The following is a 19,813-nucleotide window of genomic DNA, read 5'->3' on the forward strand; positions in this document are numbered from 1 at the left end:
CTAGGCCTGCCCTGCCCTTCCCCGCTGGCCTGCCCAGGGGGAGTCCCTGTGTCCCAGGGCCCCTCCCCTCCAGGCTCTGAAGCAGGACCGGTTTCCACCTTGCTGCTCTGGCAGCTGTGCTCAGGGGATGGGGTCCGTGGTGGGAAGGACACTAACCAGGCATCAGGGGTCACAACCTCTCTGTGCACACTGTGTGTACCCCTCCACCCCCAGTGGGAGCATTGGATGTCCCTCAGCAGAGGCTGCGCTCCCCCACAGTCCCTCTGCTTAGTCCCAGAGGCCTGCGCCTTGCTCCTCGGGTGACCCCCAGCAGGCAGCCCGCAGCCATTTCAGGTGCCACCAGGGCTGTGGGTCCCTGCCAGCTGGCCCAGGGCAGCGGCTGGATGTGGCCTCCAAGCCTAGAGCTGGGGAGAGCCCCCTGCCGTCAGATGGGCGCCCGGCAGGGACGGACCAGGTCCAGGAGGGAGAGCTCCGGGGCGGCAGGCGTGCTCCCTGCAGACGCAGTAACCTGCCCTTCCTCCGCCAGCGACTGCACGTCCTCTGCAAGGCGGGAGCAGAAGCGTGAGCAGTACCGCCAGGTGCGCGAGCACGTGCGCAATGACGACGGGCGGCTGCAGGCCTGTGGCTGGAGCCTACCAGCCAAGTACAAGCAGGTGCTGGGCGCAGGGCAGCGTGGGGGGCGCCGCAGGCGGGGAGCCCCGGGGGAGCCCCGTACGCACCCAGGGCCCCAAGTCCAAAACCTGGAGGACTGGGTAGTGGACTGCGGCCCCACACATGTGAGCCGGCCAGGCCTGGCACCCACAGCGCCCCTCTGCCTTGTTCCTGCAGCTGAGTCCCAATGGGGGTCAGGAGGACACCCGCATGAAGAACGTGCCCGTCCCCGTGTACTGCCGCCCTCTGGTGGAGAAGGACCCGACCATGAAGGTGAGCCCTGTGGAAGGCGCGAGGCTGGGAGAGGTCCCCCTGCCCCAGAAGCCCGTGAGGCCGGACCTCACGGCCCTCTCCTCCCAGCTGTGGTGTGCCGCGGGCGTCAACCTGAGCGGCTGGAAACTGAGTGAGGATGACCCCGGGAATGGAGTCAAGCCTGTGCCAGGCCGCGACCCTCTGACCTGCGACCGGGAAGTAGAAGGAGAGACCAAGAGCAACCACGCGTCCCCCGAGAAGAAGAAGGTCAGAGTGGCAGGCAGGGCCAGGGCCACCTTCTGCTTCTGCCATCCCGATGGCTCTGCTATAACTAGTCTGGGTGGGAGTGACAGAAATGGAGGACAGCTGGGGACAGTGGCGGGAGACTGGGGTGGCCCGGTCCCCAGCCGGCGGGTGGGGCAGCAAGGAGGAGCGGAGGCTCAGGGCAGCCAGGCTGGAGCAGGTCTGTGCCTGCCCAGGAGCCGTGTGTGGGGCTTAGTGCCTGGAGGCTTCACTTTCTGTCCCGGCTCGATGTGGGGGCCAGTGACTTAACCACCGAGCGCTCAGCCTTCCTCTGAGGAAGGGAGGCCGTGAGTGCCACGACCTAGGCACAATGTGCAGTTCTGAGTTCTCACCGTCCTGGCGACAAGGGAGGACATTCAGGTCCCCTAAAGCCACGGGTAAGGCTAGATCCTGAGAGATTCCAGGATCCCCCCCACTCGCCCCCCATTGCTGCTACAGTAGTGAGCGCTCAGGCACCAGCCCGTCCCTGTGCTCGGAAACAGGCAAAGGAGCTCCCCGAGGCGGACGCCACCTCCAGCCGTGTGTGGATCCTCACCAGCACCCTGACCACCAGCAAAGTGGTGATCATCGATGCCAACCAGCCGGGCACCGTCGTGGACCAGTTCACCGTGTGCAATGCCCACGTCCTGTGCATCTCCAGCATCCCCGGTGAGTGCTGGGCCCCTGCTGCTGGCCGGGAGTCAATGCGGAGCGTCCAGGGAGGAGCTGTCTGAGCTCTCTGCTCAGTCCTGTTAATGATGCAGGAGGAGACCCTGTATGACACTCACCCGGTGACAAGGAGATGGGGTGGCATCACAAACAGCCCCTCCCCCCTGCACCCTCACCGGGACTGGAGCTCTGGGTAGGGTCCTGTCATGGGGGCTTCTCAGCGCGGGGTGACGGGGCTGTGACTCTCCCTCCAGCGGCCAGCGATGGCGACTACCCTCCGGGGGAGATCTTCCTGGACAGCGACGTGAACCCTGAGGACTCTAGTGCAGACGGCGTGCTGGCCGGCATCACCCTGGTGGGCTGTGCCACCCGCTGCAACGTGCCGCGCAGCAACTGCTCCTCCCGTGGGGACACCCCAGTGCTGGACAAGGGCCAGGGTGAGTCCTGGGCCTGAGCCCGGGCGGCCATCTTCTCTCACCCAGCCAAGCTCACCCCTCCCTTCCACAGGGGAGGTGGCTGCTGTCGCCAATGGGAAGGTCAACCCATCTCAGTCCACGGAGGAGGCCACGGAGGCCATGGAGGTGCCAGACTCTGGGCCCAGTGAGGCAGAGGCAGCTGTGGTGCGGCCTGGGCCCCTCACAGAGCACGTCTTCACCGACCCGGCCCCTGCCCCACCCCCCAGCGCCCAGCCTGACAGGTGGGCTCTCTCAGGTTGGGGCAGCAGGGGAGGAGCGGGGGCGGGGGGGACTGGCAGAGGTGGGCAGGGACGGGCTTCCATGGGCTACCCTGGAGCTGCCATCCTCCCTGCAGTGAGAACGGGCTGGAGACGGACGTGAGCGGTGTGCAGCCTGAGCCGGAGCCCAGCGGGGACGCCATGGGGGCCAGCAGCAGTGCTGCACCCACCATGTGGCTGGGAGCCCAGAACGGCTGGTAGGCTGGACCTTGGGGGCCGGGGTGGAGAGGGTCCCCTGGGCGAGCCCCCACCCACCGTGCCTCCTCCCGCAGGCTCTACGTGCACTCGGCTGTGGCCAACTGGAAGAAGTGTCTGCACTCGATCAAGCTGAAGGACTCCGTGCTGAGCCTGGTGTGCGTGACCCCCGCCGGGGGCCGGGGTCGGGAGGGCCGAGGGCAGCCAGCCTGAGCCCGGCTCACCGCCTTCCCATTGCAGGCACGTGAAAGGGCGAGTGCTGGTGGCTCTGGCCGATGGGACCCTGGCCATTTTCCACCGAGGTGAAGGTGAGGCCTGGCACGGTGGGTGGGGGAGCAGCATCTGACGTCCAGGCAGGGCGTGAACCACCCGCACCGTGATCAGAGGCAGCCTGGCCAGGCCTGAGCAGGGGTCGCGGGCTCTCTACAGACAGCCAGTGGGACCTGAGCAACTATCACCTGATGGACCTGGGCCACCCGCACCACTCCATCCGCTGCATGGCCGTCGTGTATGACCGCGTCTGGTGCGGCTACAAGAACAAGGTGCATGTCATCCAGCCCAAGACGATGCAGATTGAGGCAAGTGCAGGCTGGGGCTTCCACACACCTAATGGACTCTGGTGGGGGCTTCGTGGGGTCAAAGGAAATGCACTTAGGGAAGCAACTGGTTCGTCCAAAGTCATGGGCCAAAAAAGGGCAGCTGGGCTGTGAATGCCCGTCTTTCTGGAGCCCACCTGCTGCTTCTCCCTGAAACAAGCAGATCGGCGTCTGAATGGGCCCTCCGCACTTCCCTCGGGCACTGCTGTGGGGTGGGGCTGGGGTGCTGGGGCTCCTTCTGGGAGCCAGGACCCAAGGGAGCAAAGAGGCCCTGGAAAGGTGGCCATGAGCTGCTTCAGGGACTCTTGGCCATGGCAGCTTCAGGTCCCCCCACCCCGTTGACGGGCTGCCCTGACCCCACAGAAGTCGTTCGACGCCCACCCACGGCGGGAGAGCCAGGTACGGCAACTGGCGTGGATCGGCGACGGGGTGTGGGTGTCCATCCGCCTGGACTCCACGCTGCGGCTCTACCACGCCCACACCCACCAGCACCTGCAGGACGTGGATATCGAGCCCTACGTCAGCAAGATGCTGGGTGAGGGGCCACCCCAGCTGGGCATGTGGGGGCAGGAGGGTCCCCTGAGCCCGCCCCGCTGACCCGCCTCCCCCCACCCCCAGGGACAGGCAAGCTGGGCTTCTCCTTCGTGCGCATCACAGCCCTGCTCATCGCGGGCAACCGCCTCTGGGTGGGCACCGGCAACGGAGTTGTCATCTCCATCCCGCTGACTGAGAGTGAGTGACCCACAGACATCTGTAGAGATGGCCTGGCTGCCACTCACAGGCGCATGTCAGGGTCCCAGGGGCGGGCGCGCTCTGCCAGGACACAGGAGGACGCGGGCTGCCCTAGCCGCAGCCCTCCTCAGCCAGTCCCTCCTATGACCACTTCTCTCCTCTCTCTTCCATGCTCCGCCCCTCACCTCCCCCAGCTGTGGTCCTGCACCGAGGCCAGCTCCTGGGGCTCCGAGGTAAGTCCGGAGTGCCTGCCTCCTGCTCTCAGAAGGAAGCCCCCCACTGTGCACGCCCTGGGGGCTGAGGCTGGCCTTGCCCCTCGGACTGGCTCTGGCACCAGGCAGGCCCCACCTTCTGCCCTCGGCTGCTGGAAAACTGGTCCTCCCAGTCAGCAGGTTCAGCCCTTCCGGGCCCCTCTCTCTCCAGCCAACAAGACGTCCCCCACATCTGGGGAGGGGACCCGCCCAGGAGGCATCATCCACGTGTACGGAGACGACAGCAGTGACAAATCAGCCAGCAGCTTCATCCCTTACTGCTCCATGGCCCAGGCTCAGCTCTGCTTCCACGGGCACCGTGACGCTGTCAAATTCTTTGTCTCCGTGCCAGGTGAGGGGCCGGGCCCCACTCCCTGCAGGGCTGCAGCTGCGGCCTCCCTTCAGGAGCCTGTGTGGGGGGCTCCGGCTGCCCCACTGAGGTCCCTGTGCCCCAATGACAGGGAACGTGTTGGCCACTCTGAACGGCAGCGTGCTCGACAGCCCCTCCGAGAGCCCCGGGCCCACTGCCCCCACCGCAGATGCCGAGGCCCAGAAGCTGAAGAACGTGCTGGTGCTTAGCGGCGGTGAGGGCTACATCGACTTCCGCATCGGTGAGTGGGCGCCGCCGGGGCCCCAGGTGTCCCTGGACAGGGGTGGTCCCTTCACGGCAGCTGTGCTCTCTCCAGGCGACGGAGAAGACGATGAGCCCGAGGAGGGTGCAGGGGACGTGAGCCAGGTGAAGCCCCTGCTGTCCAAGGCCGAGCGCAGCCACATCATCGTGTGGCAGGTGTCCTACACCCCCGAGTGAGGCGGCGGCCGCCGCCACCCCGCCCCGCCTGATGCCACCTGCCACGTGTACATACAGCCCCGCCCACCTGCCCACCGCCCACCCAGGGGGCAGCCTGCCCGCAGGCAGCCAGGCGCCCGTCCACCCCACTTCTAGCCTCTCAACCTGCAGCTTTCACCTTTGGTCCGGGCCTCCCCATGAGCTGGCAGAGAGCATAGGGTCTGGCTGGGAGCGGGGAGTAGGGTGGCGTCCTGACCAGGGAGGGGCAGAGCCTCTCGGGACACCCTCTCCCCAGCAGCTCCTGGCTGGCACCCAGCCCAAAGCCCTCCAGGCCCGAGGGCACTTAAGGGCCAGGGCGAGGCAGAACCCCAGGGTGGGTCGGGCCAGGGAAGCCCCTACAGGTGGCTCCGAGCTCCACCCTGGGCTCCCCATTCCAGTCAGTCATTCCCAGGATCTCTCCAGGGAGTCGAGCAGGGACTTCACCCCGCTGAGTCTTCCCACCCTGAGTCCACTTGCCTTTGGCTGCTGCCCACGGGAGTGGGGGTCCAACCCTCAGGGAGCTGGCCCAGTTGCTAGCCTTCCCTGGGCTCCCCCTCCCCCATCCCTGCCGCCCTGGGAACTGGCATGAAAGCACGTAACCAGGCTCCCTGGGGCAGGTGCCTGAGAAGACAGACACACACCCTCATCCCGCTCAAGCCCCGTGATCATCCTGTGTGGCGGGCTCTCACCGGCCCTCACTGACCTGTGTCCTCCCCGACCCTGCTAGCTCTCCCTGGGCGAACACCCACCTTGTAGAAGCAGGCCTCTTGAATCCCATCCCTCCCGGAAGCCCCTAGGGTGGAATTTCTCAGGCTGCCAGGGCAGGCCCAAGCCTCAGGAAGAAGGGGAGGCCCCTGGTCTCTCCTGGGGTCAGTCCTTGGATGTAGGCTCAGCCTCAGGGTGACGGGGAAAGGTGTGCTCCAGGGCCTGCCTCCTGTGCAGTCTCCAAGGAGCCCAGCTCCCAAGACACGCTACTAAGTGCCTAGGGGTAAGCGGTGTGGCCTGCTCCCTTGAGGGCATCTGATGATATGCCACCGAGCAGAGGCCCAAGGGCTAAGGACAGGAGCCGCCTCCAGCCGGCTCTAGGCGATGGCGCCTGCCTGCTTGAGGGGCACCGCCCTGGACTGCCAACTCCCCCACCTGCCCAGGCCTTATTCCTGTTCCTCGAGGCACCGATCAGGGCAGCCCCAGGTCCTGCTGCCCACCCACCTCCCACCAGAGAAGCACAGATCTTGGGCAGCCATCCCACGAGCCCAGCTGGCCACCGCTGCAGCCACCTGCAGCTGCAGGCTTCTCCCCACCACCCTGCCACTCTCCACTGTGATGTACGTCAAGTCCCTTGTCTGTCCTCACAGGGCCTGAAGTGACTCGGGGGTTAGCCGGGTGGGTGCAACTGGGTGACACGATTCTCCTCAGGCTTTGGCCCTGCAAGTGAACCTACATATCTGCTCTGTAAGTAATAAATGTCTTAACATCATGCTTCTGTGTCCCTGGACCCAAACCAACTCGAGCACAAAAATTTTCCTCAATTTATTATAAAAAGAAGTACTGGGACAAGCCAAGTACTAGGGTGGCACCCTGCCGCATTCCAGACGTGCTGTAAACGGGTGCAGGCTGGGCTGGGCCTCCTAAGAACCTCAGCCAGGACAGGAAGGCCTGTAGCAACCAGAGCTCCTCAGGCGTGCACCACCTGCCCTCCTGTGCCCCTGCCACAGGAAGGGTATTCTGAGCTCCTAGGAGTGGGGCCCACGTGTGTGCACACCTCCGGGGCCTGGAGAATGCGGAATCACCCACAGCCCACTGCAGACGGGCACATCTGCCCGACCGGCTACTCGTACAGCCAGTGCCCGGCGCTGTCCTCCCAGCACAGGAGCTCGTCCGCGCGGAACCAGAGCGCTATCTCGCGGCGGGCGCTCTCCACCGAGTCGCTGCCGTGAATCACGTTCCTGTGCGGGAGAGGCGCGCGTGAGTGCAGGCCCGCAGCAGACAAGAGCTCGGGCAGAGGGCCCCGCGCAGCCCAGTTCGGGGAATCGGAACCGGCCTTACTTGCCGACCTCGATGCAGAAATCGCCACGGATGGTGCCAGGCGCGGCGTCGGCCGGGTTCGTGGCCCCGATGAGCGCCCGCGAAGCGCGCACAACGTCCAGACCCTGCCACACCTGCAGACGGGGTCGGGGGTCAGCACGGGGTCAGCGCGCCGCCCTCCCGCCAGCCAGCACTCACCATGGCCACCACCGGCCCGGAGCTCATGTACTTGACCAGGCGCCCGTAGAAAGGGCGCTCACGCAGCTCGGCGTAGTGCTGGCGCAGCAGCTCCTCCGAGGCCTGGGGAGGGAAGGGGAAGGGCCGCGTGCTCCTGGGACCCCCATCCCCCACGCGCGGGGACCCCGTCTCCCCCTGCACCCCACCCCGCCGCGCTCCCCACGCCCGGGGACCCCGCCCCCACCCCCCCGTCCCGCTCCCCACGCCTGGGGACCCCGGCCCTCACCAGCACCAGCTTCAGCGCCACCAGCTTGAAGCCCTTCCTCTCGAAGCGCCGAACGATCTCGCCCACGAGCCGCCGCTGCACGCCGTCGGGCTTCACGGCCAGGAAGGTGCGCTCGTGCACGCCGGTGTACGCTGCGGGGACCGCCGGGGTCGGGGCGCATCAGACCCGGCCGCACCCCCTACCCGCCCCGCCCGGCCCGCGCCGCTCACCCGCCGGGAAGAGGTTGGCGAAGATAGTCAGCACCAGGCAGATCATGATGGCGGCAGCAGGGCCCGAGCGGCTCGAGGGCCGGGGCGGGGGCGGGGCGCGGGCCGGGGCGGGGCCTGTGCTTAAAGCGGCCTGGTCGCCGGGCGCCGCCACCTCGGTGGACGCGGAGACGGGGTTCCTGTCGTTCAGGCCGACGCCGGGACCTCTGCGGCCGCGCCTGTGACTCCCGAATCCCCTCGGGTCTCCCCACCGCCGGGCGCCTGCGCGGCACTCCTCTCACCCCCCGGCCGTAAGCAGCAGTGTCAGCCTGCTCCTCCCCACAGCCCTGCCAAGAGCCCGCTTTGGTATCCCAAACTCAAAGAAGCCACATCCCAGGGCTGCTTCATGTGCCTTTATTCGCGTTCAGTTTCTACCTGGGTCCCGGCAAAGGCAACAGGTCATAGGGAGGGAAGCCAGCGTGGAAGTGACAGGAGCCAGCACCGGGGCTCCAAACCTGCGGGCCCTGCTGCTTCCGGCTTTCCCCCAGCAGCCACCTCCTGCGAGGCCCCCTCAATCAGATCTGCGTGTTGGGGCAGCGGGAACAGAGGAAAGACACAAGGTGCAAGGTCTGACCCCACCCTTTTCCAAGAAAATGTAGAACCTCAACAAGTCACGGGTAGGTAGGATCCAAGCTCCCAGGGGGCTGATTCAGGTGTAACTGAAAATGGTGGCCACTGGCTTGCACCCTGGCGGCAGCCTGTCCGCTCTGGCATTTTAGACTGCGGTGCCCTTGGTCTTTCTCTTCGACTCCTGGTTCTCAGGATAGTCCCATGGATCAATGCGTATCCTGTTCAGATTGAGCATGGGCTCCTCCGTGCTGGTGTCTCCATTTCTCTGTCGCTCTGCTAGAATCATTGCGCGGAGGAGCGGCGGGTAGGGCACAGTGCGCATTGTGTCCTCCGGCGCCGGCGTGAAAGCGGTGAAGGCCTCCTCCTCGTGCTTGGGCACCAGCCGCCAGTCGTGGTACATGACCTGTTCTATCTCCCGAGGCTCACTCTCCGTCTTTCCTGGGGAAAGAAGGACGAGGCTTCTTGCACACACGTTGGCGGAACAATCTGTTGCCGGCAGCCTCCCCACCGGGTTTGGACGCCTTACCTTTGAAGGTCAGGACGCCCCAGGCCTTCCCGTGGTCCAAGTTCTGCAAAGCAAGTGGGGAGGAGATCAGCTCAGAAAGCTCGCTTGCCCAGGGCTCGGGTGACAGGATATCCTGTTCCACAAAGTCGCGCGCAGGGGAGACAGTGGTGCCCCGCGGTGCCGGGAGCTGAGGGGTGGGCACCGTGCACGCACCTGCGCCGTGTAGTCGGGCCGGACCCGCGTGAGGCGCCAGTAGCACGGCTCGTCATGCTGCCACAGCCAGGACTTGCGCGTGACAAGGCGGCCCAGGCCGAAGAGCGGGAGGCGGCCGAGCAACTGCAGGAGGCGGCTCTCGCGGCGCACGTCGGCCCAGGCTCGCGCGGGCAGCTTGCGGCCCAAGTGCGGCCGCGTCAGCGTCTCGTAGTCCAGGGCGTAGCGCTCCGAATCGCGCGGCCGCTCCCGCTGCTCGCGCAGGGCCCGCACGCGGCGGGCCAGCTCGGCGATCAGCCGCGGCCGCACCTTCTTCCGCGCCATAGCCGGGCAGCCTCCGCGCTCCGACCGGAAGATGCCACCGCGCGCCGCGGGGCGCGCCCGACGCCGGAAGCGGCCGGTGTCCCCCGCAAAGGCGTCCGGGCGCGGCCGGAAGGGGAGAAGAGGCCGGGCGGGCCATGGCGAGGGCTGGGTCTAGGACGCCCGGTGGCTCGCGCTGGGGCCGGGGATAGCTGCAGCCCCCGACCTGGGAGATCCCGGATTCGGACACCGAGGGCCCCGCAGGCGAGGAGGCCGCCGCCAGGGTCCGGGACCCGGCGGAGGAGCGCAGGGCGGCCGCCGAGGTGCTGCGGCGTCTGCGGCCCGAGCAAGCCGTGCGGCGCCTGGCGGTGCTCGTGGACCCAGGTGCGGGCGGGCGCGGGCAGCGGCCCGGGGTGGGGAGCTCGGCCTTGGGGAGCTTGTTTATCTGCGCTCTGGGAGCCGGACGGGAATCAGTATGTTGGTAACACGCTGTGGAGGCTGTGGGGCTGCTGTCCCCACCCAAGTAGTGTCCTCTCGTGGGAGAAGGAAGCAGTGACAGCTGACTGTCCCTCTGCCCCATCCAGCCATTCTGGAAGATGCCGGTGCTGACATCCTGATGGAGGCTCTGGACGCCCTGGGCTATGAGTACCTCGTGGAGCCCGAGCGCCCTGCCTGGAGCCTCAGGTGGAGCAGAGTGAAGCCAGACCCTTGCCCCTTCAGTGTGAGTGTCCTGGGTTTACGGAATGCAGCCCTGGGTTGGGTGTTTTATGTGACAAAGCTCTTTTGAGAGGCAGCTGCAGCAATTGTGTACGTTTTACCTACCAGTAAACTGAGAACGGGGAACGCTGAGTGAGTGATGCACAGGCCACTCTTGGTAAGTTGCGGGCTGATATCCAGAGCCTGAACGCAACTGCTGCTGAGGGATGCTCCATTCCATCCTGGCTGTGGCCACAGGTGTTGCTGCCCGGCAGACCTGCGCTGCTCTTAGTCTCAGTAGGAGGTGGGACGCTAGGTTTCTGTAGAGCGGTCTGGGAAGAACCTGCGCAAGCCTCAGGACTCCTCGGGTGCCCAGGCCATGGCCCGGGGTGCACGAGGCCAAGGGTGGGCAACAGTGCCCTGTATGTTCCCACAGGTGCCTCCTGAGGTGTGGGCTGCGGATGAGCAGGACCGGCTGCTGCTGCTGGAGCCTGAGGAGTTTCTGCAGGGCGTTGTCTAGCTGACCCAGGTGCGGGAGGGAGGGAGGAAGGAGTAATCCCTGACCACAGATCGTGAGGGGCTGGGTTCCCTATTTTGGATGTTGTGGGTAAGATGGGGGAAGCCAGCTAGGCTCTTGGCCTGGGAGCAGGTGGGAGCCACGGCTGCTTCTTGAGGGTAGAAGCCAGGATAAGGAGGGTTCTCTTGAGAACTGAGTCAGAAATCAGGTGGTAAACTGCTGAGAGGGGGCCTGGGGACTAGGGCTGCAGGCTGGCTGTGCAGTCCACCTTGTGACACCCAACCGCTCAGCTGCCGCCTGGCGGGAGAAATAGGGATTGCTCAGCGATGTTTGCACCAGAGTGTCATTAGGTTAGACCCTCTGCCAGGTCCCAGAGTTCAGGGTTCTCCGTTTATCAAGCACCTGTGTATGTCAAGCAAATGCCAGGCTGGGGTGCAGAGGTGGACCAGGAATGGGGAGGAGGGTTCAGTCCAACTCTGCTAGGAGCCTGGGGTGTGCCCAGATTCTTTCATAGATCTTCTTGATCATGTGGGAGGCACAGAGCTGGTTTTCTAAAGAGAGCTGGTTGGGCGGAGGAGTCCACCCCTGTCTCCTCCCAGCACCGCGGGGTTGTTTTTGGGCTCACTCCCCTGCTTCCTGCAAACTGGCGGTTGCCGGTGGGCCCCGCCTGCCGCAGCCCCGAGGAACAGGTGTGGTAAACCTTCTTGGCTTGCAGACATGTGGCCCAACCTGTTCTGTGCCCTGGATCACTCCTGAGAGCCCTGCCTGCCTCCACCTGGCTGTCATTGGGCTGGATGTTTACCTGTGGTACCGGTTACCCTAATACCCTTAGCCAGCCTGCCTGGGATGGGAGAGTTCGGGCGAAAGGCAGGGGTGGCCCTGGGGGCTGGTGTCACAGCTAACCCTCTCCCTTGGGCGGGCTCTGGGGGCGGGAGGAGAACTCACGGAGGGTGGGGAGCCAGAGGGACGGTCACCTCTGCATAGGTCTTACCAGTCCAGCACCCAGGAAATATGGCAGCCAGAGCGTCCAGCGGTGGCTAGTGCCAAGGTGGCAGTTGGCTGGCCCGAGGTGGAGGAGGTGAGGACAGTTGGGTTGGGCCAGATGGTTGGCATGGGCTCTGGCCCTTGGGCTGCTCTCCAAGACCCAGCAGGGGCTGGTTTGGCACATGGGTGGCATGCGGGGTTGGTCGCAGCTGGGTGTCGCCCATGGGAACCCTCTGACCCACACCCACGGGCTCATCTCCTTCTCAGGCCCTGGTGCTCCTGCAGCTCTGGGCAAACGTGGATGTGCTGTTGGTGGCCTCCTGGCAGGAGCTGAGTCAGCATGTGTGTGCCTTCACCAAGGCCCTCACCCAGCGTCCCTTCAAGTGTGTGACCCTCACCCTGCTGGGGGCTGCAGCGGGAGGGGTGGGAGTGCCGGGCGGGGTGGCACCTCTCTGGCCTCTAGAGCAGAGGGGGCTGAGGGTTTTGTTGAGCTGGGGGCGGGGCGTTCAGGAGAGGTGATGAAGAGTCTAGGCACTTCCCTGCATCCTCTCCTTCCCAGGCAGTCCAGGGAGTCTGGGGCCTTTTCCTTCTGCACCACCGGGCGCTGGGCAGCAGCCGAGAATAGTGGCAAGAGATGGCACCGGCCTGCGGGGGGCCTGGTGGCAGCAGATCAGGCAGTTCAACTGCGTCAGCCCGGCTGTGGCCAATGCTGTTGTCGCTGCCTTCCCCTCCCCCTGCCTTCTGCAACAGGTGGGCCCCCCGCCCCCCAACCAGACTCCCAGATATGGAGGCCAGGTCCCCGAGGCCTGCCCCGCCCATCCCTGTGCCTGCCCTAGGTGTACATGGCCTGTGGCATGGAGCAGGAGCGCCTAGCCCTCCTGGCTGACCTCCCTGTGAAGATGGGTGAGGATGTGCAGCCCCACAGGGTGGGACCTGACCTCTCCCGCCACATCTGCCTCTTCCTGACGACCACCAACCCCAGCCTCCTGCTGCACCTGGGCTCCTGACCACGCCTGTGGTACCAGATGGGCCCTTCTCCCACCTACTGGCAGGACTGAATGCAGCCCGCCCAGGGAACAGACTAGAAACCACGAGCGGTGGTGTGCGGGAGCAAGACACCCAGTACGACCTGCACTGGGGCTCTCAGGCAGGTCTGACCCCAAGATGGCGCAGGAGGGGCAGCAGAGAAAGTTCTTGCATAACTGGGATGGGCAGAAGAGGAAATTCTCTCCGGGAGATACCAAGCCAGCTGGAAGGTCTGGAGAAGATGGGGGCAGGGCTCATATGCCCTGGGCCCTGTACACACTGGCAGAGGGGCTGCTAGCCAGCTAGGACAGGCAGGAAGGGCTGGGCAGCGCCTCAGGGCCCCACAGAGCAAACGCCGGTCACCTGGAGGCTGCGGGGGCAGGGGAGGCGGGCACCTTCAGAAAGGAGAAGCATTAAGACAAGGTCTTGAGGGAGAAAAAAGAACCAGGCCGTCACTCCTCAAGGGTGCTGTGACCCCCCCCAACAGGAGAAAAGCTGTGGACACCTGTCAGCCCCAGGCCTCGGTCCGACCCCTTTCGTTCCATAGGTATGTAAGCATCAGATGTAAACTCTAAGTTTATTACGGTCGTTTTCAGCCTCAGACGAGAGGAACAGCAGCTGACAACATGCAAAGCAAGTTAAGAAAAACCTAAGGCCGGCGGCGACAACAGGAAGAGCCGACCTCTCACAAAGCCGTCCTTCTCACAGGCAGCAGACGAGTCTCCCAGGCCTGCAGCCCGAGTCTAGACATGCTGGGGCAGCAGCTCCCCAGAGACTCTGAGAAGGAAAGTGGCTGCTCCCACACCCGGCACAGGAAGCAGACAGACTAGGAAGTCCGGGTCTCCGGATCACAGGGATAACGGCCCCGGAGCCCCTGTAGCAAGGCCTCTCCCAGCCGGGTGGCAGGGGGGCAGCCGAGACAAACCTTGGTTCAGTCCTCCCTCTCCTGTTGCCCTGGAGGGTGGTCCAAAGGGAGAAACAGAAAACGCCATCCCAGCTGTAGAAGGCAGTTTTCACTGGGAAACAAGCTAGGTCCTTCGGCAGCGCTTCCTCTGGCAGCGCCGGGTCTCGGGGCTGCTGGGATTGGCTGTGGGCGAGGGCGCGGGGGGCTTGCGGTGGCCGCAGCTCATGCTCAGGACCCAGCCCAGCTTGTGGTGCAGCACCTGCTTGAGGCCGGGCGGCAGGGGCAGGCCCTCGAGCGTGTCCCCAGAGTCGGGCCGCAGCTGGCGCAGGCGGTAGCAGCACAGGTACTGCAGGGAGGTGATGCTGGCACAGGAGCGGATCACCTTCATGCTGCTCTTGGCCGCCGTGGAGCACACCATCGGGTAGAACCTCTTGTTCTGCAGCTTGGTGGCTGCCACTCCTGGGGGTGGGGAGGTGGCACAGCCTGAACCCTAAGCTCAGGCTCTCCTAAGGGGGCGAAGGATGCTGGGATTTCCACCTACCCGCCGCCCTTGCCCGGTTCTGGGGACCCTGGGACCTCAGGCTTCTGCAAGGATGGCCTTTCAGGGCCCTCAGCCTCACCAGGAGCTCAGTGGCAGCCACGCTCTGCGGGCACATGTCAGAGTCACGCCCTCACCTATGCACTTCCTGTTCTTAAAAAAGGTCAGCGTCCCATGCCAGGTGTCCAGGTGCACGCCAATGATGGAGCCCTGGCCGAACCGGGAGGAGAAGCTCGTCTTGTCGCCCTTGTGGTGGAGGAGGCCTGGGGGCAGCAAGGTCGGGGTGAGCCCTGCAGCCTCGGGGCCCCCCAGCCCCGCCCACCCTGGGGACCCCACGCACCCGTGTAGGAGAGGCCCCAGCTGTCCTCGTCCCGGCCGAGCAGGCTGCAGAACGTGTGGTGGTACTTGTCCAGGTCCACGTCCGATGTCCCGATGCCCACCATCTGGGAACAGCGGGACTGGCAGAGGGGGCTGGGGACCAGGGTGCCCGGCACCCCTCCCCCCACCCTGCCGGCCACTTACCATGTCAGTGCCGTAGACAGGCGAGGTCATCTTGATCTCCCAGAAGTGCTGGCCCTCCCCCAGCTCCTTGGTGCCCCGGATGGCCGCTGTGCCACAGCTGTACTCCATGTGGAAGTTGACCTTCCGGTTGTCACAGCTCAGCAGGGTGGCTGAGGACTTATTCAGGTCATCCCAGACCCAGTCAAAATCTGCGAGAGAAGAGGCCCAGGCTCGGCAGGCTCCCCCACCACCCTGGCCAGGAGGTCCACCCACCCGTCGCAGGCCCTCACACTCACACTCGTCCTCCTCCCCGCAGCGGCAGTCCCTGCCCCGGTGGGCAGCATGCAGGCTGCCGCAGAAGGCCTCACTCTGACTGTCACAGTCGCAGAAGGACTCCCCGGTCACAGGCACAGCGCTGGGGATGGATGACGGCAGAGATGCATACTCGGGGTCGGAATCCGAGTCGCTGTGCTGAGGGGAAAGGGCCAGCTGTTCCCGCCTCCTGCCCTCCGCCGGCCCAACCGACCCCTTCCCCCACCTGCCCTGCCACCCACCCCAGGCCCACGGGTGAACGGCCGGACGCCCCAAGGAAGGGATCTGGGGCTTTGGCCTCAAAGGGCCTCCTCAGGTCTCAAGGGCTCAGCCAGACAGCCACAGTGACCCTGGACACCTCTTCTGGCTCAGGAGCTGCAAGGGGGCCTCCTTGCCAAAGGCCTACCACGCCGGTGGCTTCCTGGGAGTGGAGCAGAGGGCCCCGGAGGCCCAGCCACTAATAAGCCGCAAGACAGGGCTGCATGCTTAGCCATCGTCATTGTCCAGAGAACATCTAGATTGTGATAAACGGGAGCATGACAGCAAAGTCCACTGCTGACCTAATGAAGGCACCTGGTCTCCCCGTGGCAGCAGCTGGGCTCCGGGGGAGCCAATGGCCATGGCAGGGCCTGCACACCTGTCTCAGGCCGTGGTCCCCTTGTCCGTGCAAGGGTGTGCTCTCAACCCCCATCACAGGACCCTGACGAGCGAGCCCCGTGGTCTCAGGCTGCGGCAGGAAAACATTCAGTTGGGCCTTGGCCCTCTGCATGTGGCTCTCAGTCCTCACAGAACGGACTCCAAGCCTTGAGGGCCTGATCTTGGCCCAGGGGCCAGACGCCAAGGCTGAGCTGGTCTGGTTCCGGGGACCAGTTGACCCACAGACCCTCCTGGAGGCCAGCGAGGGTGCCTCTGTACACCTTGTTCCTGTTCTGGAGCCACGTGGGCCCCTCAAGACACCCACCCAGGCTCTGACATCTGGCCGACCAGCGAGGGCCTGGGGGGTCTCAGGTCCCAGGGGTGCAGGCAGCCTCTGCATGCCTGCTCTCCGAGCCCTCCCAGCTTCGCCTGGGGTCCTGGTGCGGCTCTGGCCTCCACCCTCACTCTCCTGGCCTCTGGGTGCTCCTCTGGCCCCCCTGAAATGCCCTCCACACAGCGGTCTGGGTGACCTGTTCAGACCTGGGAATCCTGCTGCCTTGAGAACGAAGCCCACAGACTTAATCTCATCAGAGAATATAAGACCCCCTCCCTGCCCAGCCTCCTCCTCTGCCCTGTCCACCCCTGTCCCCATGGGGCAGGGGTGGGGGTCTGTTTGCCCCTGGATGGCTTTCAGATACCACTTCAAAGAGGCTCTTCCAGCCTCTCACACTGCGTCCTCTTCCTTCTCCTCTTCCCTTCTCGTAGGCTTCCCTGACGCTCTTCTGGGTCCTGCTCACCTGCCTCCTCCCACCGGAACTGAGTTTCTTTGTTATTACACTCAGCCCCAAGTGCCACACAGGAGCTCTGGGAACCGATGGCAGAGACAGCTCAGGGAGCAAGGAGGTTGAGCCCCAGTTGGAGACAGACAGCAGCAAGGGCAGTGGCAGCAGGCCCAAAGCACCCCGCTCGCGGGGAACAGCAATCCCCCACAAGTCAAGGCAGGCCCACTGCTGCCAGAGGAGACAATCCCTTCCCACTGAGTCAGGAGCCAGGGGCACAGACCTGAGCACTGCTGGCCCCGGGGGTCACACTGCTTGGCACCCAGCACACAACCCCCTGTGCAGAGGGCAGACCCGGCCCCACCACAAGCTGTAAGGAGAGCTTAGAGTAGCGAAGACAGGGACATGTGTGTTCGGCCTTCAAAGGTGCTGGGGTGACACGCTCTCTCCATCCACACAAGTACTCCAGGCCCATTAGGTGACCGGATGAGCCACAGGTGCGTATCAGACACCGCACCCCCAGCCCCTGGACGCCTCCCACATCCCACAGCGATGAGCCAGAGAGGCAGGGACAGACAGGAGAAAAGACTGCTCCAGGCCACGTGGTCAGTGGAAGCTGGAGGTGGGACAGGAATGCAGGCCGGGGCCTTTCGCTGGCCTGGGCAGGGAGCTAAGGGAGGCCCCAGGAAGGGGACCCAGGATGTTGCCTCCAATTCTGCCCCAAGCCCTGGTGCTTCCACGGGACTCAGCTGCCCTCACTGAGGGCTGGGGGAGGATAGGCACCTGTCCCCACCCAGACACCTGGCTGAGCCAGGGCACCCAGGCAGGGTGGCTGTGACAGAGCAGAACCAAGTCACCCGAAGATCACCCTGAAAACAACAGAGGTGACTCAGGGCAGAGCCAAAGCCCAGCTCTGGTCTGAGAGGTTCAGGAAACTGACTTGTGAAGCCCTCCCCACATGCCCCCCACGGCAGGCACAGAGGCCACACAGCCCCGCCACCCCTCCCCTGTGGCGGGAGTCAGTGTGGTGAGGCTCTGGTTGCAAACCCCTCAGGTCCATCAGGAACCTGCACTGCAGACAGACAGCTGAGCCGCCCTCCTCACGGCCTCTGTGTTCCTGGGCCTCGCAGAGCTCAGGGTCCTGAGAACAGGAAGGCTCAGGAATGTTGGTCTTTAAAGATCAAAATTCTTTTTTTAGATGCATATACACAAACGTTGAGTGCAGACTTCAACAGGCAGAGAAAACGTCCAGAAGGTTGCACACAGAGGTAACAATAGCTACCCTTGAAAAGCAGTTGGGTAAATGGAATGGAGAAGTTTTAGTTAAATGAACTGACCAAAGTACCCACTGACACCCTCTTCAAAGAAAAAAGTCTACAGAGGAACGTAGTATATGCCTTGAGGTCCTGCCACCCAGGGCCACATGTGTCCTTAACCAGTGTGAAGAGCCTGGGGGAGCAGAAGCAGAGCGCACGCAGGGGACGGTCTGCTAAGGCTGGCCCTGTTTTCTGCCCTCAGAGGCATCTTTCTCTTTCAGTCTCAGTTCAGGCAATGTTTAGTCCAGCCGTGACCACCTCACCCACTGGAACCTACCTGCCCATCAGAGTCGTAGCCCCAGTTGGTGGACCCTGCCAGAGCCACGGCCCGGGCATCCGCATCTCGGCGAGCTGCGCTCAGGACAAAATGCCATGCTCTGCTGCTCCGTGGGCGCCTGGCCATGGTGGGCAGGATCTGGAAGAAAGCACAAGGTCTGAGCAGAGAAAGACATATGACACACCGGTAGGTCCCCCAGCACCCCCTGCACTTGGCCCCCAGACTGTGCCAGCCCACCCAGGGTCCAGAACTCTCTTCACAAGCTCATACCTCACTCCAGTGTCCGAGTACCTTGATGAAACCCAGGTAGAGAGTGTGGAATGCCATCCTGACATCCACGACTCTCAAATGCCTAGCTCAGCCCCTCTCCGAGCTCGGCCTCAGGAATGCAAGTGTCCCTCCTGCACATCCCTCAAGCATCTCAAACCTTGCCTGCCCCTCCTCCATTCTCCATTTTGACAAACGGCATTTCTAGCCTCCGAATTCCTCATGCCAGACACACAGCAGTCATCCCCAACACTTCTTTCCTCCCTCCCACCATGGCCTCACAGCCCTCCGCGCCCCACACCATCTCCGAAACATGTCCTGAATCCCTCTCCACCCCTGCTGCCACCTTGCCTGCCCCACCCGCACACAACTCCTCTTCGCTCTGGCTCCTCCCACTTCATTCACTACAACCGAGCTTTTTTTGAAATACAAATCTTAAAATTTTAAATTAACGAGTTTTTAACTCTTCAGGGCTTGCCACTGTTCTTCCAATAAAATGCAATATCCTAAAAAGCCTACAAGTTCCGGCCCTGTTCCGGCTGGTAGCTCTTTCCAGCCCTTCGCCCACAACGCTTTCCCCACAACGCTTTCCCCTCCCCTCTTTGGCTCTCAACTTCCATGCCCGACTTACAGTAATAAGTCGCCCTCTGTGATCGTCTACTTCCCGGCTCTGCCCTGGTTTGAAATCCCCAGGAGGGCCCTGCCACGACCCCGAGGGGCGGCAGTGAATGGGCGCAGGCAGAGCTTTTGAGGGATAGGAGCCCGTCTGCAGACCAGGGTTGGTTACTGGAACCGGCCAGAGTGGGCCCGGCCTACTCCTCGCCCGCCACCGCCGCAGCAACAGTAAGCGCCAGGCCGTGCACGCGCAATGCACGGCCCCGAGACTGACCCCGCTGCAGTAGGGGTCGCTTCCCCATCAGGCATCGCACTGTCTCAGGATCGGTGGGGTTGCGGGGTTCCTCCCGCCCGCCGCCCCGCCCGGCCTGCGGCGCAGCGCCTCGCCAGCCTCGCCCGGCCCTGCCGCCGCCGATGCCGCCGCAGGAACAAAGGCGCGCCGGCCCCGCCGCCCGCAGCTCCGAAAGGTCGGCGGGCGCGGCGGGGTCGAGCCGGGCGGGGCGGCCGGGCCCGGGAGACCCGGGGAGGCGCGGACGCGCCCAGCCGCTCACCTGCAGCCGCCCTGCGCCGCCGCGCTCAGCCCGGCCTGCCGTGCCCTACTTTCCGCTCCCGAGCGAGACGTAAACAATCCCCTCCCTCGCGGCCCGCCCCCTGCGCGGCATTGGCCCCGCAGCGCGCGCGGCCCGGGGCTACGGGTGAGGGGCGGTCCTCGCGGCACACGCCTCTTCCTGAGAGGCTGCTGGATCTGTCAATCCTGATCCGACGTCCCCATTGGCCACATCTCAAGCGGTCGGAGACAAGGCCCGCGCGCCCATTGGACGCGGGGCGAGGAAAAGAAGCGGCCTCACGCTGGGGCGTTGACACGGAAGTGGGTCTAGGTCCTGTACGTCGTCTGCGCCGGAACGTGCGTGCACCCCCTCGTGAGATCTGATTGGCTGAG

General features: G+C 64.5%; 5 protein-coding genes across 24 annotated transcripts in view; 2 read left to right on the forward strand and 3 right to left on the reverse strand.

The window, feature by feature from the left end:
* Positions 1-6,664, forward strand: part of MAPK8IP3 (mitogen-activated protein kinase 8 interacting protein 3) — a 47,370-nt gene extending 40,706 nt beyond the window's left edge. For all 7 annotated transcript variants that reach the window (XM_082362884.1, XM_082362886.1, XM_082362889.1 and 4 more), the window contains 16 exons: positions 527-653; positions 829-924; positions 1,012-1,170; positions 1,689-1,854; positions 2,109-2,291; positions 2,362-2,551; positions 2,665-2,784; positions 2,860-2,940; positions 3,023-3,090; positions 3,212-3,360; positions 3,742-3,913; positions 3,997-4,110; positions 4,305-4,343; positions 4,534-4,713; positions 4,823-4,972; positions 5,048-6,664. In XM_082362884.1, the coding sequence (XP_082219010.1) occupies positions 527-653; positions 829-924; positions 1,012-1,170; positions 1,689-1,854; positions 2,109-2,291; positions 2,362-2,551; positions 2,665-2,784; positions 2,860-2,940; positions 3,023-3,090; positions 3,212-3,360; positions 3,742-3,913; positions 3,997-4,110; positions 4,305-4,343; positions 4,534-4,713; positions 4,823-4,972; positions 5,048-5,169 (2,116 nt within the window). In that variant the 3' untranslated portion in view covers positions 5,170-6,664. The remainder of the gene's footprint in view (positions 1-526; positions 654-828; positions 925-1,011; positions 1,171-1,688; positions 1,855-2,108; positions 2,292-2,361; positions 2,552-2,664; positions 2,785-2,859; positions 2,941-3,022; positions 3,091-3,211; positions 3,361-3,741; positions 3,914-3,996; positions 4,111-4,304; positions 4,344-4,533; positions 4,714-4,822; positions 4,973-5,047) is intronic.
* Positions 6,665-6,702: 38 nt separating this feature from the next.
* NME3 (NME/NM23 nucleoside diphosphate kinase 3) lies at positions 6,703-8,119 on the reverse strand. Of its 3 annotated transcripts, none has more exons than XM_082362944.1 (5): positions 7,885-8,119; positions 7,676-7,806; positions 7,411-7,512; positions 7,242-7,346; positions 6,703-7,133 (listed from the first exon to the last, which is right to left on the reverse strand). In XM_082362944.1, exons 1-5 carry the CDS (start codon positions 7,928-7,930, stop codon positions 6,921-6,923), a joined length of 597 nt encoding a protein of 198 aa, XP_082219070.1. In that variant the 5' UTR covers positions 7,931-8,119; the 3' UTR covers positions 6,703-6,920. The 3 variants fall into 3 exon arrangements, with proteins under 3 accessions (XP_082219070.1, XP_082219071.1, XP_082219072.1); XM_082362945.1 differs by having other exon boundaries at positions 7,234-7,346; XM_082362946.1 differs by lacking the exon at positions 7,411-7,512.
* Positions 8,120-8,258: 139 nt separating this feature from the next.
* MRPS34 (mitochondrial ribosomal protein S34) lies at positions 8,259-9,588 on the reverse strand. 2 transcript variants are annotated; one of them, XM_082362941.1, is made up of 3 exons: positions 9,209-9,588; positions 9,017-9,059; positions 8,259-8,976 (listed from the first exon to the last, which is right to left on the reverse strand). In XM_082362941.1, the coding sequence occupies exons 1-3, from the start codon at positions 9,527-9,529 to the stop codon at positions 8,636-8,638; spliced, it is 705 nt and encodes a 234-aa protein (XP_082219067.1). In that variant the 5' UTR covers positions 9,530-9,588; the 3' UTR covers positions 8,259-8,635. The 2 variants fall into 2 exon arrangements, with proteins under 2 accessions (XP_082219067.1, XP_082219066.1); XM_082362940.1 differs by having other exon boundaries at positions 8,259-8,928; positions 9,209-9,586.
* Positions 9,589-9,663: 75 nt separating this feature from the next.
* Positions 9,664-13,461, forward strand: EME2 (essential meiotic structure-specific endonuclease subunit 2; the record flags this gene model as incomplete). Its single annotated transcript, XM_082362947.1, is given in 12 exon segments — positions 9,664-9,714; positions 9,718-9,889; positions 10,090-10,226; positions 10,638-10,718; positions 10,722-10,730; positions 11,434-11,525; positions 11,703-11,796; positions 11,970-12,085; positions 12,262-12,325; positions 12,327-12,452; positions 12,539-12,824; positions 13,325-13,461. Coding segments are annotated over 11 exon segments (1,113 nt in total). The 3' UTR covers positions 12,710-12,824; positions 13,325-13,461.
* Positions 13,287-19,545, reverse strand: SPSB3 (splA/ryanodine receptor domain and SOCS box containing 3). Of its 11 annotated transcripts, none has more exons than XM_082362913.1 (7): positions 19,425-19,545; positions 17,992-18,129; positions 14,968-15,142; positions 14,693-14,880; positions 14,511-14,613; positions 14,253-14,433; positions 13,287-14,091 (listed from the first exon to the last, which is right to left on the reverse strand). In XM_082362913.1, the coding sequence occupies exons 2-7, from the start codon at positions 18,115-18,117 to the stop codon at positions 13,431-13,433; spliced, it is 1,434 nt and encodes a 477-aa protein (XP_082219039.1). In that variant the 5' UTR covers positions 18,118-18,129; positions 19,425-19,545; the 3' UTR covers positions 13,287-13,430. The 11 variants fall into 11 exon arrangements, with proteins under 11 accessions (XP_082219039.1, XP_082219042.1, XP_082219037.1 ...); XM_082362916.1 differs by having other exon boundaries at positions 14,968-15,137; positions 19,425-19,544; XM_082362911.1 differs by having other exon boundaries at positions 14,308-14,433; positions 14,968-15,086; positions 19,425-19,543.
* Positions 19,546-19,813: the final 268 nt, after the last annotated feature.

Source organism: Balaenoptera borealis, assembly GCF_965194805.1.
Source record: "Balaenoptera borealis genome assembly, chromosome: 16".
Classification (NCBI taxonomy): domain Eukaryota; kingdom Metazoa; phylum Chordata; class Mammalia; order Artiodactyla; family Balaenopteridae; genus Balaenoptera; species Balaenoptera borealis.

What these genes read in the sequence shown, in the direction of transcription:
- NME3 (XM_082362944.1), bottom strand. Translation starts at nt 7,930, where the DNA reads ATGATCTGCCTGGTGCTGACTATCTTCGCCAACCTCTTCCCGGCGG. An exon ending in CGCCAACCTCTTCCCGGCGG is followed by an intron (nt 7,807 to 7,884) that starts GTGAGCGGCGCG and finishes CGGTCCCCGCAG; the next exon opens with CGTACACCGGCGTGCACGAG. An exon ending in TGGCGCTGAAGCTGGTGCTG is followed by an intron (nt 7,513 to 7,675) that starts GTGAGGGCCGGG and finishes TTCCCTCCCCAG; the next exon opens with GCCTCGGAGGAGCTGCTGCG.
- MRPS34 (XM_082362941.1), bottom strand. Translation starts at nt 9,529, where the DNA reads ATGGCGCGGAAGAAGGTGCGGCCGCGGCTGATCGCCGAGCTGGCCCGC. An exon ending in GGCCCGACTACACGGCGCAG is followed by an intron (nt 9,060 to 9,208) that starts GTGCGTGCACGG and finishes CTTGCTTTGCAG; the next exon opens with AACTTGGACCACGGGAAGGC. An exon ending in GGGCGTCCTGACCTTCAAAG is followed by an intron (nt 8,977 to 9,016) that starts GTAAGGCGTCCA and finishes TGCCGGCAACAG; the next exon opens with ATTGTTCCGCCAACGTGTGT.
- SPSB3 (XM_082362910.1), bottom strand. Translation starts at nt 16,271, where the DNA reads ATGGGGACAGGGGTGGACAGGGCAGAGGAGGAGGCTGGGCAGGGAGGG. An exon ending in AGACCAGGTGCCTTCATTAG is followed by an intron (nt 15,138 to 15,543) that starts GTCAGCAGTGGA and finishes CCCTCAGCACAG; the next exon opens with CGACTCGGATTCCGACCCCG. An exon ending in CTGGGGCCTCTCCTACACGG is followed by an intron (nt 14,092 to 14,510) that starts GTGCGTGGGGTC and finishes CCCCACCCCCAG; the next exon opens with GAGTGGCAGCCACCAAGCTG.